This window comes from Arvicanthis niloticus, chromosome 19, assembly GCF_011762505.2.
Source record: "Arvicanthis niloticus isolate mArvNil1 chromosome 19, mArvNil1.pat.X, whole genome shotgun sequence".
NCBI lineage: Eukaryota > Metazoa > Chordata > Mammalia > Rodentia > Muridae > Arvicanthis > Arvicanthis niloticus.
Window position 1 is genome coordinate 8,500,673 of NC_047676.1, and position 17,437 is coordinate 8,518,109.

General features: G+C 46.7%; 1 protein-coding gene across 3 annotated transcripts; it reads right to left on the reverse strand.

Annotated features, from left to right (window-relative positions):
* Positions 1-531: 531 nt before the first annotated feature.
* Positions 532-17,235, reverse strand: Cmbl (carboxymethylenebutenolidase homolog). Of its 3 annotated transcripts, none has more exons than XM_034523525.2 (6): positions 17,076-17,235; positions 9,171-9,403; positions 6,482-6,589; positions 5,029-5,171; positions 2,154-2,245; positions 532-1,054 (listed from the first exon to the last, which is right to left on the reverse strand). In XM_034523525.2, exons 2-6 carry the CDS (start codon positions 9,383-9,385, stop codon positions 875-877), a joined length of 738 nt encoding a protein of 245 aa, XP_034379416.1. In that variant the 5' UTR covers positions 9,386-9,403; positions 17,076-17,235; the 3' UTR covers positions 532-874. The 3 variants fall into 3 exon arrangements, with proteins under 3 accessions (XP_034379416.1, XP_076772503.1, XP_076772502.1); XM_076916388.1 differs by having other exon boundaries at positions 9,171-9,459; positions 17,076-17,207; XM_076916387.1 differs by lacking the exon at positions 17,076-17,235 and adding an exon at positions 13,785-13,864.
* Positions 17,236-17,437: the final 202 nt, after the last annotated feature.

The following is a 17,437-nucleotide window of genomic DNA, read 5'->3' on the forward strand; positions in this document are numbered from 1 at the left end:
GGTGTTCCTGGGTTACAGCAGCACCTGCATGGCTGATAGAACCAGTGCTAGAGACTGGACCCTCTTCTCTTCCCGAGTTGCTGGACAATGGCCAGTTAGCTCAGACGCCAGGCAGAACTGGCTTGGACGGTTCTATGCCTCTAACGTGCTCAGAGGGCAACTGAAGCCTAGGTGCCTTTTTGGCTGAGTGTCATCATTTGAGCCTTGGAGGTCAAAGCCCATATGCAACTAGCAATTACCTGTCTCAGCGGAAAAACAACATTACTGATTAAATCTGGAGGCCCACCCTTTTATGTGCAGTCTGCTCAACCTCCACCAGTTTGATGGACTTGGAGCCCAGTCTAGGATACAGCCAGATGATAGTCTTATATTTTCTGTTCTGCTGGTGCTTCAGGGTGGGGGTGGCCACCAAGCCAGTAACCCAGGATTCCTCAGACCCACGTGGTGAAAGGATTGTCACAAGTTAAGCTCTGACCTCCACATGGAAGGTACTTAGGCACATAGAAGTTTTAAAGTGAAGATACGAAGTCACACTTTTTAAACATGACTTTATTAGGTTGCATAGTTAAAGCTGTGAGAATGGATGTCAACACTGCTCATACTGCAGTGTGGCATTGAGATTCAGTGGGGGAGGTTGAATATACAGAGTGGCAGCTCGTGTGAAGATAATATACTTAAGTTAGCAATGTAAGGCCATACCTGAGAATCTAGCTGGTCCCTGAATGGCCCCAGATTCCCCTGATAAGTAGTTATACTATCGTTTAAATCCTGCTGTAGTTTCAGAAGAATTTTAGGATCCCTGTATTTTTTGTAAAATAAGGGATGGTTAATTATTCAGGCAAGTTGAACTATTGAGACTTGTGCTGGGGTGATGTTAAATGTACTTGTTCAGCCATTCAATGAGATTCCTCCTCGCCTCCTCAATGTAGGGCTTGTCAGCAGGGGAGCAGTCTTCTCTCTTCCGATGCACAAAGCCATGAGTTTGCCCAGAAAATGTCTTAACTTGATAATTAACTATGCAGTGCTCTTTAAGCTTCTGGGTCAGTGTAGAAACCTAATACACCAGGGGTGGGGAAATATAAATGTGAGAATGGTGTGACCTTAACCCTTCACCAGCATCTTCCAATCCTTTTGGGGTTTTTGGTTCTGTTTTGAGACAGGGTCTCTACAAAGCCCTAGCTGTCCTAGAACTCGCTCAATATGTAAACCAGGCTGGCTTCCAATTCTGCTTCCCAAGTGCTGGGATTAATGGCATGCACCACCACACCCAGATAGTCTTCTATTGTAATAGTTGACAAAGTGAACAGGCTCCACGGCCATTGCCTTGTCTTTATCAGTCCCTGGCCATTTTCAGGAGTCGCAGAGCAGCATAATGATGCCTCCATAGCAGTTCTAGAAGCTCCTGGATTAACGAGCTGAGCCCAACATCCACTGTGAGTTCAAAACACTGGGTGGGTCACAATTGCGCCAGTCAAGGTGATGCACAGTTTTAACCCCAGCAGTTAAAAGATCACTGAGGCCAGCATGGTCTGTCTACATAATGATACTTGAAAAAGCTTGAAGTGGTGGAGCACATTCTTGGCATGTGTGAAGCTTGCTGGGTTCAGTCCTCATCAGGGCAAGGGTGGGCATTCAGTATGACTGCCCTCACCCATTGCTCATTTCCCTCATGACTATGGGGCTACTGGGGAGATGCACTTTGCCCCATCTGTCAACCTGAGACCATACACATGGGTGACTAGACCAGAAAGTGATCCAAATTCAAATCGGCTTGCTGTATGTTACTATTGCACATAGTAAAACGAGCATACCAAATGATTTTAAGTTGAGGACTGTTATTTGTATTGAGACCTTAGTTAAGACTTATTGACAAATGGTTGCTTTTAACTTAGACTTTCCTATCCAGCTTCCTGTGCTTAATAAATCCATCTCAGGCTATGGTAACTGATGGATTACCATGGAAACCATTCGCAGTTGACAGGCTATCAGGAACACATCCTTTGGCTGTCATTCTGAACAGTTCAATTCTGGGCTTAAGTTCCATTAGTAAATTTTCATCATTGGAAAACTAGCTCATAGATTAGTTCTTTGAAACTTTCTCCAAAAGTGTCATGATATGCAATTCGATATCCAAGTGAAGGCTGCCTACTCACCTGCTCAAGTGGGATCACAACATCATTTTCTGCAAAAATAAACAGTGTTGGGTTCTTCAAATTATAAACATCTTCTGAATCTCTGATGATACCTGGAAAGAGTTGAGGGAGATTGACTTGTGCAGAAAGCTGCCTGGATTTGGTGTGGTTTTGCAAAGTAAACCACGTGGCTAGAGACTGCTTTCTGTGTTGGGGGTGGAGGTGGTATGCACGCTTTCGTGTGCATGCCCACATGGGGTCTTGTGCACGTGTGATGTAAGTGTGGAGGCCAGGTGTCTTAAGTCGGTCATTTCATTTTTACCGTAGGATCTCATTGAGCCTAGAGCTCGGAGACTTCTGTAGACTGGCTGGCCAGTGAGCTTGAGGAACCCATCTGTCTCCACCTGCCGAGTCCTGGGGTGACATGTACAAAACTGCACCCCCCCCCCCAAGCAGATTTGTATGCAGATGCTAGGGATCTGAACTCAGGTCTCCATGGATCTGTGGTCTTCACTGCCTTAGCCATCTCCCCAATTGTTGGTTTATTTTTAGCAGCCCCACAGAAGCCTAGCCTATGAGATTCCGTAGAAGTGCAATTGACTTAGCCAGATCTTTCTACTCTGCATCCTGTTCAGCAGGAACCAGGCCAATAGACTTGGTGCTGTTCTCTTTTGAGATGGCTTTATACATGAGGTCGTAATTTGCAAACCACCACTCTAGAAGTTTCTACACAGGCCCCACGTGTTCAATGAACTAGACAATTTTATAAGAGCAGCCATTGGACCAAGTTAATCCAAACAAGACCCCAAAGATACAATATCTGTTCTACAGGTTGTTGTATACAGTTTATTGTTCATCCTTGTCTGGATATCCTAAAGGTTAATTTGTGCAAAGTATTGCTCTGCCAAGCTCAGGGCAACTCACTGGTGTGTTTGGTTGGGAAAAGGCGAGTCGATGTACTGTTGGGAGAATGGGCAGGAAAGGGCTAGTGAGATAGCTCACCTGCCACACAAGCCTAGGAACCTGAGATTGATCCCAGAACCCACATCATATTGTTCTCTGGCTTCTACATAAGCACTGTTGTGTGCAGGCACACATTGTGCACACATATACACGATCAATGATTTTAACAGATGAGAGGTAAAACAACTTTTTCCCTGCTTCCTGCCACTGTGAGAGTGGAGCTAAGTAACACACAGTGTCTCTCCTCCCTGTTACACCTCTCCAGAAGACAGTGAGCCATAGAAAGGACGGCAGTGCACCCTGAACAACTCCGACAAAGCCAGATAATAGGTCTGGACATTCAGTCCTGCCATAATCTGCCACTCACATGCTGCACAACAGCAGCCAGCAGGTGGCGCTAGAAAGGCATGCTTCCAGGGGCACCTTTTAATTCGTCCATAGACACTGTTGCCCTGACAATTGGCTGGCCTCGTACTAGTGATTTATTGCATTTGTTTTGTTGTGTGAGACTAGTTCTCACTGTGTAGCTCATGCTAGCCAAAACATGTCAAATCTCCTGCTTTAGCCTCCCAAGTCCTGGAATTACAAGTATGTGTACCATGCCTCAATTTATTTCTTTTTGTGTAAGAAAATATTTTGTTTGGTTTTTTTTTTTTTTTTTCCCTTAGTGCTAATAGATGAAATGCAGTGGTGGCACATGCCTTTAGTCCCAGCACTTGTTAGGGAGGCAGAGGCAGGCAGATTTCTGAGTTCGAGGCTACCCTGGTCTACAGAGTGAACTCCAGGACAGCCAGGGCTACACAGAAAAACCAAAAAAAAAAAAAAAAAAAAAGATGAAGTGTCATGTCAAGGAGTCCAAACACCAGAATGAAACCAGCTTGTGAATGTATAACTTTGAAACAGTGCTCAACACTCTTATATTTGTTTTCAACGTATTTTAGCCTGGATGCTTTTAAATTGTACATTCAATGTGTTGTTTCTGTCAACAGATAAAGGGTTCTTACCTCATAGTTAAGATAACTTTGTTTCCTGTTGACTAAAATGTAAATGTTAGGACTGAAGAGATGGCTTAGCAGGTAGGAGAACTGGCTCCTCTTCCAGAGGACCCAGATTCAGTCCCCAGCAGCCACATCCGAATGATGACTTACAAGCATACGGTGGGGGGGGATCTGACGACCTCTTCTGGCTGCTGTAAGCACTAGACACACACATGGGCGTAGACACACGTGCAGGCAACATGCCCACATAATTTTTTAAAAATCTGCTAATTAGGGCTGGAGAGATGGCTCAGTGGTTAAGAGCACTGACTGCTCTTCCAGAGGTCCTGAGTTCAATTCCCAACAACCACATGGTGGCTCACAACCATCTGTAATGGATCTGATGCCCTCTTCTGGTGTGTCTGAAGAGAGCAACAGTGCACTCACATACATAAAATAAATCTTTTTTAAAAATCTGCTAATTAAAAAGAAAGTTAACGTTGCTGTTTGTAGTTTGCATTGTGTGTGTGTGTGTGTGTGTGTGTGTGTGTGTGTGTGTGTGTGCTCATGCATGTGTTTGCGGGTGCACAGGTGCACATACACATGAGAGGTCAGAAAACAACCTTGAATGTGTTCCAGGGAGCCTTGCCACCTAGATTTTTGAGACAGGATCTAGAACTTATCAAGTAGACTAGGCAAAGTGCCCAGTAAAGCCCAAAATATCACCTGTCTCTTTCTCCCTTAAGATGTGTTCTGGGGACCAAATTCAGCATCTCATGCTTGCAAGACAAGAACTACACTGACAGAGCCATCTCCACAGCTCTATTTTTAGATTCTGAAAACCATGCTAAGCTGGTTTGCCTCATGCCAGCGGGTTTCGTATTACAGCGTGTGAGAGAAGCCTGTCACTCAATCATCCTTCTGCTTTCCCTGAGTAAAATGTGCTGGGCACTTACCATAGACAGACACCCCTGCCCTGACTTCCGGGTATGTCATCATCACTTGGTGCACCACAACACCCCCCCAGCAGAAGCCCACAATGCCAATCTTCTGGGCGTGACACTGTTGTCTCAGATACCTCAAGACAGCATCAACCTCTCTAGAACAGAAAGAAAAGACACAGCATGAGAGGCTGACAAGGCTGACCCTCAGGGTTGATGGTAACTGCAATGGCTGAGTGAATACTACTTGACGTCTGTGATTTCTTTGGTGGTGAGAACCAGAATTCCTAGAAAGAAGCTGCGACTTCAAGGCTGACTTACTGCTTAAAACTCAGTGGCAGTAAGGAGTCTGGGATGTCGCAGCTCTAGAGCCTGATCACAGTTTATCTTGAGCTACCCTTCAGCCCATTAGTGAGCCGTTCTTCGACCCTCTGTGTTGGCTCTAACTCTTGTAATTAGCAGATAAAGTTGAACCTAACGTCCTGATAAGTAGATAAAAGGAAGAAGGAAAAAAAAAACCTTTGGAATGTATCAACTCAACAAAACCATATGCCCCACCAATCAAAGAGCTGAGAATTCTATCAGATAGCATCTGAGTCCCACAACTGAGGCTTCTCTACTATGCTGTAACTGCCTAATTAATAATCCAGAAAGTGTCTTGATTAGGAATCTATCTTTGTTCTATTACTGTTTAAAAACAAACAAACAAACTTTATAACACTGCTTCCACGGCAGAATGTAGAATTTGGTGTAAACTAAATCCCTGTGGCTTATACCTGACCAATCAGAGAAGAGCAGTCTCCTCATCAGAATGATGGGTTTTCATATGGACTACAGAGTCAGTGGGGGAGGAGTGGGGATGATGCTCTCCAGGTTGCTGGGAGAGAGGCTACAGACCAATGGGCTGCCTCTGAAGTGAGGGCTTTCCTGAGGATGAAGCCAGCATACAGGAAGTGAGGCTGAGCTGTGATTCATGGATAAGAGCTGGGCCAATTCCTGCTTGAACCCCAAACTACTTTCTTTGGTTCTATAAACCAATAGCTCGTTTAACTGCTAATCCACTGGGATAGATGTTCTATCACTTGCAACCAAGCACCTAGGTGGACTCAGGACTTCGAATTCATCACTTCTGAGGGAAGTGAGCAGCTATGCTTGCTGCGGCAGTGTGACAAGGAATATGTGTCAGCCTCTATCCTCAGCTTATATAGTGTGCTGGACCAAAACTCTTTCCCGTCATGCTGTTGGAAGAACTCTGTCTAGAGCCAAATGAAGTCATACAGAGGGTGGGAGGGAGGAATGAAGGGACAGGGAGAGAGGGAAGGGGGGAGGGAGGGAGGGAGGGAGGGAAGGAAGGAGGGAGGGAAGGAAGGAGGGAAGAAGGGAGGGAGGGAGGGAGGGAAGGAGCTCAGCTTGTCTGTCCCCTCCCTGGGCTACGCCAAATACAAAACCAAGCCTGTTGATAACTTACCGATTGACTTTTCTGGCATCTTTTGATTTCAACCAATCAGGGAAGGCGGACCAGTCAGCAGCTGGGTCCCATGGCTCTTGACCCACAAAGAAGTCTGGGACAATAGCTCTGTAAAATACGGGCATGGATCAACCTTTGAGTCACCTGGACTCAATGTCCTGGTTTATTAAATGCCTTGTTGGGTTGCCAATTCTAGGCAAAGGGAAGGAAAAACCTTGGCCACGAAGGCCACCCTTTATTACAACAGAAATCATCTGTTGGAGGCCAGATTGCCTCAGATTCTACAACTGCAAGTACACAGCTTCCAGCAGCTTGTTCCAGCAAGTGAGAGGGCCATCAGCAGGGACACTTCTCAAGAGCTGTCCCAATGCAGAAGGAGGGAAAACTGGACCCAGGGGCAAAGGGTGTGTCCTGCCAAAGGTCCTTCCTGCTTCGATGGAGTTAGTTGGTCCTCTCAGTCAGCCCAGGGCTTTGGCCAAAGGGCACCCCTGAGGAATATGAGGGCACACTAGTCACTGTGATCCAGTAATATAGTCCAGCCCCTGCACAGGCTGCCAAACAGTTTCCTGCCCCAAGAGTAAAGTCCACAGCAGGTTCTAGAACAGGCTACGGGAAGAGTAAACAAAGTGAATGCTAACACATGAGGTTGTCCTCCGACCTCTAAATGCTCACAGTGGTGAGCACGAGCCTTCAATCATGCACACATATATACATCATTGTATACGTATACAAATCATATAAACGACCAAACGATAGATCACCCAGCCACAGGCAACTCAGCGCTTGAACATCATGGACATTACTAGGCCAAGTAACTTTACTTACCCTCAAGCAATCTGAGCCTGGGCAGTGAGTGCAGCAGAGGGACTGGTCCCTTGAAACATAGCCACAGGTAACTCGTTAATCTGGGAGACTGTGGCCCTAGCTTCATCCATCCTGGCATGGCTTCTAGAAGAACACCATGAACTCCAGTGTGCAATACTGCCTCTGTTGTCCCAAGACAAGCCCCTCTGCTGCACAGGTAGGCAGAGCACCAAGGCCCCGCCTGACAGACCAGGTTGAGGTCTCCTTGTACTGTGGAGAGAACTTGACAAGTAACTGACCACTTTTATCCCTCACACTTTTTTTTTTAAGTATCTATTTTTATGAGTGTTTGCACGTACTGTGTGTACTATGTATACGCCTGATACCTGCAGAGGCCAGAAGATGGCGTCACATCCCCTGGTTCCTAGTTACAGATGGTTGTGAGCTGCCATGTGTGTTGTCTGAACCAAACCTGGGTTTTCTGCCAAGTCATGGAGTACTTGTAACCACTGAGCCATCTCTCCAGCCTGTGGGCTCACATTTTTGACTTGAACAGACAGACAGACAGAAGTGTGAACTGTCCACCTTCAGATGGCTTGATGGTAAGTAAACAATTATCATGAACGAGCCAGAGCCTTGGAAGGCCTAGTTATATCTCTGCCTGTGCTATAACCCCCCCTATACCTAAGGACTCTTTTTAAGCAGGCACTGCCCCATTCCAACAGCTGCTTAAAGTTCACCCAGAGCAACTGAGAACCTCTGTCTTCATGCCTTGACTTCCCAATCTGCAATATGGGGTGGTAATTTCCATCCCTCCCAGGGCTGCTGGAAGGAGAGGGTCCCTGCCCATGTTGGCTATTATAGGTATATTTAGAGGCTTTCCCAGGAAATTGTCCCACTCTCCCCAAAGACGTCTTCTCATGCCTCTCAGTGGGAGAAGGAAGACAGGCCCACCCCAGACTTCCAGCTTTCTTTAGACTGGGGACTCAAGTTTCCATGAATTAAGCTGCCTCACCTGTGCAAAAGACACAGTGGATGAACTGACTGGGATGTCATCACCGTAGAGAGTCTGGAATGCCGCAGGCCCAGGACCCAGTTCTCTTGGGTTGTCTTTATCCCTCATAATCTGTTCATCACCAATCTGCATTTGATCTAACACCTCCTACTGACTATTGGCTAAACCCTTTAGAATGCACTAACAGAGCAGTCGTATCCACCAACACAAGAGCTAAGAATGTCATCAGCTGTCATATGACACCTACAGCAAAAGGTTTCACTGACACTCATCTTCCTGACTTTCTTTTGTCCTAAGTCACCATCCATGCAAGACCTATGAAGACCACCCTGAGGCTGGAATGCTTCAAGATCCACAGGGGAATGGGAACAGGTGTGCTCGCTCACCTGTGCCTGGATGGGACCCTTCTTAGGGAGAGGACCCTCTGTCCAGCATGTCTGTTGGGCTGGGTACCTTGGGGGCCTGATGCCCTGGGATTCTGATGGGAAGAGGTGGCTGTACAAGGTTAGAGTTAAATTTCAAAGGTGAGTTTCTAGAGCATTCACCTAGTATGCACAAAGCCTGGAATTAGATCTCCAGCACTTCATACCCCGGTGTGGCAGTGCACACTTGTAAAAACAATGAAGTCAGGCAAGCGTAGGGAATAGTTTAGCAACTTAGGACTCGACTTGGGTTGAGCTACGCACACACTTCTCATAACATACGTAGTTCCCACTTCCTACCATTGATCACCGAGATAACAAAATAGATCATGTAAATGAGATTTTTAACTTAAGCTGTGTTGGTTTTGGGTTTTGTCTTTCTGAAGCGAACAAAACGGACCACAGAAATCCACATGAATTTAAGCAAAGAGCAGAACTTCATACGTACGTGTATCCATTTCCGGCAATCATGTCAGCCATATACCTGGTGTTGGGCAGCTGCCAGCCATATATATCCTGGACGACAATCACGGCTTTGCCTGCATCCACAGGGGACCGGGTGACATATGCCTTGATGTGCTCCACCTGAACTTCATGGCCCATGCCACCATACTCTAGCTTGTGACCAATGTCACACGGGCAAGGGTTAGCTTCGTTAGCCATTGGAGTCTTGACGTCAGGCTACAGAGGGAATGAAATGTTCATCACCCGCTGAGTGGTTCAGGTCTAGGGATAACCTATGGTAAATAAACTGTAAATAAACTCAGTGGTATGATGGCTACTGTCGATCAAACTGGAAACGTAGCTCAGTTGCTAGAGCACCCACCTAGTATGTATCAAGCCTAGAATTAAATCCTCAGCCCTTCATAAACCAGGTGTGGCCGTGCACACCTGTAAAACCAATGAAGTCAGGCAAGCGTAGGGAATAGTTTAGCAACTTAGGACTCCACTTGGGTTGAGCTATGCACACACTTCTCTTCTAATAACATACCTAAGCAGCCTAGAAACCTTACCTGTACATACTATGCATACATACCCTCTCTCAGCAATACCCATAGCAGCCTAACTCATAGGACTCCCCCCGGCATCAAGCTATCTATGCAACCCCTCAGAACAATGGACTACATTTCTCCTCTCCTTAACAATCATCAAACTTAGGTTCCAGTCAACCATGCTCCAGTTGTGTTACAGTAGGAGGGGATGACTGGTTTCAACTGGTTTGCAGGGGCATTTGCAGTAAGGTAAACTGTATCCTCTAAATGAACTTAGTGAGAATCATCTATTTGCCATCTTGTGCCTATTCATCATTGAGCGCACATGTGATTAAAATCAGGTACATTATGGGGAGGGACTTGCCCGATAAAGAAAAGATCATCATATAGTTTAATAGAGAAACAAACAAAAAATGGACATAGTTGCCCAATCCCATCACTTGGGAGGCAAGGCAGGCAGATCTCTGCAAGTTTGGGGCCAGCCTGATCTACATAGTTCCAGAACAGTGAGAGCAAGGCAATAAGACTCTGTTTCCAAAACAAAACACAAAATGAAACCCATCCAAATCATTCCCCTATTAACCAAACTCTCCCTCTTCTCAAACTCCACAGACAGAAGGCCCAAGCCATAACCAGGGCCCTTAGGACACACTTTTCAGCCCTATGCCCCACTGTCACCCTTGATGGGGGAGCTGACCCATTCTGTTGCTTTGCTTTGTTTTAAATAACATTCCCTTGATACTTGGAGATCATGTGAACCTTGGATAAGAGACAGAGAGCCTGAAAAAAAGACAGGCTTTGACCAGCATTTGGGAGATAGAGGTGAGAAGATGAGAAGTTTAAGGTTATCGTCAGCTACATAGCAAATTTGAGGACAGCTTGGACCGTGTGAGAAAGATCCTGTCTCAGAACTAACTAGCTAAATACAATAAGGTCATAATAAAAACTCAAAAGCTTTGTAAATCAGTTATCATGGAAACAGTATGTTTAAAGGTCAGCAAATTGGCAGAATGGGCTGCAGAGAACTCTCCAGTCTACACTGTATGTGTTCAGGAGGACGGCGTGAAAATGAGCTCAGCTTCAAGAAGAAACAGAGCAGACCTTCTGGGAGTCCACTTCTGCCGCTGTAACAAGAGACAACAGCTCAAAAGGAACCGCATGGTCCTGAAGACTGTGGACAGGGAAGCCCATCACCAAAGTGGGGGAGCAACTGACTGCCGTCTGCAGCAGCAACTCGGCCTGGCCCACAGATGTCACCTCCTCCCTGTTCCCTCAGGTGGTAGGATCAGACAGACAGATCTCTGGATGCTCATGAGGGCACTCGTAAGACCCTAAGGCGAGCTGGGCCCTTGTGACCTTCCCCCTCCCACAGACCCCGTCTCCTGATAACGCTGCTTTCAGGAATATGGTTGTTTCCGTGTAGTTACTTTGGAAGTGTGTGTACATTCAGATCTAACAAATCCTTCAAAGAGATGAGCAATAGAAGAGACTAAAGACATTAAATTCCAACTCCTAGAAGAGTTTTAAACCAGGTTCATATAGACCCAAGGGGTGTGTGTGTGTGTGTGTGTGTGTGTGTGTGTGTGTGTGTGTGTGTGTGTAGAGAGAGAGAGAGACAGAGAGAGAGAGAAGAGGAGAGAGAGAGAGTGCACAGGAATAAAGCGGAGGGTTGCAGAGGGGGAACAGTGGAGAAGGAAGACAAAAATAAATTTTAAAAAGCATTTAAAAGGTGTCTAGCACCTGAAAAATGTTACCAATGTTGTCTTCTGGCCTCTCTATGCATGTATACACATGTGCATATGTACCCCATATACACGTACACCCACCCACAGACATACACGTGCACAAAGAAATAAAAAAACATAAAATAAAACATCTGAAATTAGAGGTGAAACTCCATGAAACCAAGCAGGGAAAAAACAAAACAAAACACAGGAGAGAGCCGGACCTGGTGGTCCAAGAGGCAGAAGCAGGTGGATCTCTGTGAGTTTCAGGCCAGCCTGGTCTACAGTTCAAGTTCCGAGACAGTCAGGGCTGTTACACAGAGAAACCCTGTCTCAGAAAACAAACAAAAACACCACAGAGTCGGTGACTATGTCCCAAGGTGGGCTGTGAGGGACCAGGTTTTCTTCATTTGTTAGTAGAACTAAGAAGAATCCGAAAGAACCTAAAACCAAGAGGGAAGCTGTCTTCCATCCCAGGCCTTGTGTTTCCAGCATGGTCCTGGAGTGAGGAGCAAGTGTCAGGTGGGCAGAAACGCACAGCAGGGTACTGTGAGGTCATCCTAGAAGCCAACAAGGCATGACACAGTTGACCGGTTGACCCCACGAGGGAAGGACAGACTGCTGAAGGATGGAGCAACAGAAGCCACACAGAGAGGCCCAGCTGAGAAAACAAGTCACGTAGAGCCCCTCCCAGCACAGCAGAGATCATATCCTGAGCCTCAACATCCAAGTCCAGAATGCAGAATTAGCCTGTCCCATGCACATGCGGGAGAACACCTTTCCTTTAACACTAAACTACAATGGGGTTTCTTAAATGAGACTCGAAAATCAAAACATCAAGGGAAAGATTAGTAAATGTACTTTAACCAACTGTTAAGGAAAAGAAAAAAGTCAGGGCTGGAGAGATGACTCAGCAGTTAAAAAGCTCTTAGTGTTCTTGCAGAGGATCTGGGTTCAGTTCCCAGCACTTATATTAGGTGGTCTGTAACTCCAGTTTCAGGGGATCTGAAGCCCTCTCTCTGATCCTTGAAACACCAACACACGTGCAGTGTACATAAATTTATGCAGGTGCGCACACACACAGAGATAATGAAATTTTTTTAAATGAAAAAAAAAAAAAAAAGCCAAGAAATGGTGATGCATGCCTTTTATCCCAGCACTTGGGACACAGAGGCAGGCAGATCACTGTGAGTTCAAGGCCAGCCTGGTCTACAGAGCAAGTTCCAGGACAGCCCATGCTACACAGAGAAACCCTATCTCAAATATGAAAGAGAGAGACAGAGACAGAGACAGAGACAGAGACAGAGACAGAGACAGAGACAGACAGAGAGAGAGAGAGAGAGAGAGAGAGAGAGAGAGAGAGAGAGAGAGAGAGAGAACTGCTACATGGCAGAGTCCAGTCTTTCAAAGACAAGGACATCTATACAGATGAAGTGACCAGATGTTTGGGACCTTAGTGTATTGGAGGAGGGGAAGATGTTCTAAGTTTCATCAGAGTCTTCAGTGAGTTCAAGGATGCCCTAGTCTATTTGGATAGCCTTGAGCTTGTTCACAAGTTTTTAAGTGTTCGCTATAAAGAAGACAATATAGTTTCTAAGAAATAATCACAATGAATAACAAGACTGAAAGTCACAGAGTGAGGTACCACACACCTCCAATCATAGCACTCAGGAGGCACAAGAGACTAGATATCTTGAGTTGGAGGCCAGCCTGGGCTACATGGCAGGTCCCAGGCCAGTCCCAGAAACAAAGGGTCTGAGTTTGGGCCCTCCAAGACAGCCAGGGTGCTCCCCCTCCTCTAAGGCTTGGATTCCCATTCTTGGGTCTAGTGTTTCCCCTTGACCTATGAAAATGTCTTTTAAAAAAAACCTCCCAAGGATGATCAGTCTGCTCTGCCCTAGGCATTACTGGGCAGACTCGAGGTGGTCTTCGTAAAAACTGGAGTCAGGCAAAGGATACCTGTACACTGCTCTGGGCAAAGGAAGAAAGGGAATCTTCCAAAAAGAAAAAAGTAAGCAAGCAAGCAGGCGGGAAAGTCAAGCATAGCAAGCAGAACAGTATTCCTCCATTACTTCTTCCTCAGTTCCTGCTTTCAGGTTCTGACCATGAGTTCCTGTCCTGACTTCCTCAGTGATAGGTTGTGCTGTTAAAGTGTAAGTCAAATAAACCCTTTGCTGTCCAACTGGCTTTTGGTCCTGGTGTTTTATCATAGCAATAGAAAGCAAACTAGAGCAAGGATTACAAGTTGGCTTGGAAGCCAGCCTGGGTGAAAGACGGTGAGCAACCTATCTCAAAACCAAAGAAGGAAAAGAAAGAACGAACCGGTCCCATGAGCTATTCTCTTACCTGGACGATGCTGGGAAGACCCAAGGGAGTCTAGTCTCTCCAAAGCTGCTGGCAACAGGCTCTTCTGACTCCAGCTCCAATTACAAAAGGAATTTTTACATTCAGAGAGCCAAGTTTTTTCTCCCACGGAGTGGGGTAGCGCCAACATAGGGCCAAGAATGCCACGTGTGGAAGGCTGGAGTCCTGCCCAGTTCCTTCACATGGTCTCAACCACTGAGCCCAGCCTGTGAAGCAGGAGCCAAGTGTACTCTGGACAGGGCAGGCATGAATTGACCTGCAGGGGTTCAGGCTAAGAATCGGGAACCCATGCTTGACCCTTGGCAGCCCATGTTTTCTGGGTCTGCCTTCAGGATTTTTGCTTTTCCCCCCTTGACACATTTTCTAAAAGACAAGCGTCTGGATAAAGCAAAGACCTCACTTCCTAAAATGATTGGCTAAAAAACTGACTAAAAATGATCACTCGGTCCTGTGGCCCTGGAGGCTAACTCTCAAGGATCAAATGATCTGAGAACAAACTGTGGGGCTTCAGGCCTCCAAGGTCAAGAGGAGAATAAAGCACCTCTCAGTATTACCAGAGCAAACAAAACATGAGGTGACATTTACAGTTAGCTTAAGCAAATAAAGTAGAACAAGGAAAGGCCCGTGGTGATACATCATGAGTCATGTGATGAAAGCCTAGAATATTCCTCCGGGGCCTTTGCCTTTCCTACAGAGATAATGTGGACCTGCCAAGACATCCCTTCAAGTCCTTGCTTTCGGATACATTCAGTTAGAATAGTTTATGCAATTCTTTCCAAAAGGCCACCTTGTGGGAAGAACATTCTGTCCTCTGATATAGCCATAGTTCACAGTAAGTTCACACCTGGGGTGACAGAAGAGAAAGGGGGAGATGCTGTAACCGTCTGGAGTACAAGAAGGTGAGATGAAGGTCACACGGATACAAACGTTCTTCTCTCTTTTTTTTTTTTTTTTTTTTTTTTGCTTTTCGTGACCGGGTTTATCTGTATAGCCCTGGCTGTCCTGGAACTCACTTTGTAGACCAGGCTGGCCTCGAACTCAGAAATCCACCTGCCTCTGCCTCCCAAGTGCTGGGATTAAAGGCGTGTGCTACCACCGCCCGGCCCAAATTTTCTTCTTAATGGAAGCAGAAAGGAGATTAATTCTAATTCTAACAGGCAGGACATTATCTGGAAATCTATCAGCCCACCAGTAACCCATGACCTACAGAGAATTGCAAAATTCAGATACATGGAATAGGGCCAGAGAGTGAGCCGAAGAAGAAGGTGACTCTGCATTGAAACATGGTCTCTTCTGCACAGTGCCAGGTCCTTCATAGGAGTGGCAGGGTTCCTGTTCTTCTTGAGTTGGGACAGGCTCATTAACCATGTGTTTGTGGCTACATACACCCTTAGAGCAAGCCCACAATCCCCACCGGCAGAGCCTATTAAAGTCAGGGAGCTCCATGTAGCACCATTGCCCTAAGAACAACTGTTGTCCCCACCGGCCTGCCTCTCGCAGGCAAATCCCGCTATAAGTCACAAGGCAAAGGACAAGGTGGGCTGGAGGGGGGGTCACTCAGCTGGTGGAGGGAGTGGTCATCTGGCAAGCATGTAGCCCTGGATTCAACCGCCAGACCTCAAATACAGCCTGGCGACATAGACCTGTAATCTGATCCCTGAGGAGATAAAGGGTGAAAAGTTCAGGGTTGCCCTTGGCTACACAGGGAGCTGAACCACAGGCTAGGTTCCTGTTGTAGGTGTGATGGGCAAATTTCAAGGGCTCCCTATCTCCTCCAAGGACTCCTTCATCCCCTCCAAGGGTTTTCCATGTCTCCTTTGTCATAGGCACCTCCCTGGGGTCTTCCCTTGCTGGAAATAAATCTTCACTTTCTGACATCTTCTCGAGTCAGCTACAGCATCTGTCCCCTCTGTCGTGACTACCACAACCCCTCGGCTGTTTACACCTGGATGAACAGTCACCTTTTGTGGAAGACCGTCTTTTAGGAGCAGAACACTATCGTTTTCCCTGGCCCCTGGAAGTCAGACACAGTAAGAAAGCGTGTCACGGAGTACAGGTTTCCTGATCTGAAACTCTGAGGACGTGTTTAGCTCAGAAGTCCGTTCACGAAATGAAGTTGTCCGAAAGAAATAGAGAGAGGAAAAAAAAAAAAAGACTCAACTAGCTCAGAGCACAAACAGGATTGCAGCAGGAGGAACCTGCAAATAGGACTCATTAAACGTGGGCTCAGAATGCACTGGCAAGTTTGATCCTGTAGAAAGCCGAGGGAGGGGCTGGCGATTTGCCAGGTTAAAGGTTGTAGAAACTTCACTGGACCTGATTTTGAGGCCTGCCCTGGGGAAAGCAGAGCCAACTCCTTCCTAGCCTTGGGTGATTCTGCTGTCCCTACTCCAAGTTCTTAGTTTTCCTGACCTTGTGTACAGTTTGCCAAAGGACCATGGTTTGGACAACATTAGACAGAAAGCTAAACCTAAGAAGCACGTAGAGACCACTTTAAACATGTCAATCACTGCCGGGCCTTTGGCCTGTTCTTTTTGTTGCAGGCCCAGCAGGCTGTCATGTCTGTGTGTGTGTGTGTGTGTGTGTGTGTGTGTGTGTGTGTGTGTGTGTGTGTGTGTGTGTGTTGCGAGCGCAGGGCTCCATACTGACTACCTTGTTTTAAACTGGCTCTAAAAACAACAGGTGGCCTTTTCTGTCAGCAAGTGGATATAAACTGCATCGGCCACTCTCTTTAGGGCCTGGGCCAGCCCCAGTGGCCATGGAGTGTAAAACCACACTGTCTTGGCAAGATTGACCCACCATCTAGGATGCTGTATTCTTATATGACAGCACCTCTTTGCTTCTGTCCGCCCAGAAGAACAGGCTGCCAGACATGGTACTGATTTGAATGCAAATAACCTCAGTTTGCTTACGGTTCCACGTTCACAGAAAAAAAAAAAAAACGATACAATCAAAATGCCCCGCCTAAAAATAGTATTTAAGGGCAGGGAAGAAGGGTTCTTCTCGGGGACACGAGTTTGACTATGAGCTCTCGGTTGTTTTTAAAAGCTAACATCTGAATAACTACAGAAAAATATACTCAGAAGTACAGGGTGGGTACCCAGGGCTGGCTGTGCCCCTTGCCTTTTTGCCAGGACAATATATGTGGCAGTTCATTTCGGAAAATGAACCTGCAAGTGCCTGACGTCTGCACCAGCAAAAGCCCTTTGCTTTCTTGCAAACCTACGAGCAAGATCCAGCAAGTTTATCTGTCCCTCCCCAACCGGCACCTACCTTGTCTAATGGTGAGGAGCGCTTCAGCTGGAGGCAGACGCTCTGGAGCTGACCCGGTAGGGAGGGACAGACAGAAGAAGGGAGGAGTCTCGGTCGGCAAGGGAAGTGGACGCGGTGACAGTGTCCTGCATTCCCAGGAAAAGCTGGGGGGAGGGGCAGGTCCGCAGGGACCGCGAAGGTACTGGTTCCGGGATGGAGGCAAGAGGCAGGGTGGGAAGAGCTGTGATAGGTGGGAAACAGAGGCCTGAGGAGGCAGGGAGGGAGCCTGGCACGGGGCCCCGGGCCTGTCCACTTCTCTGTGGTCAATCACAATCAGGCTATTTCAAGGGCTAAACTACTGCATTTGTGTACTTACCCCCACT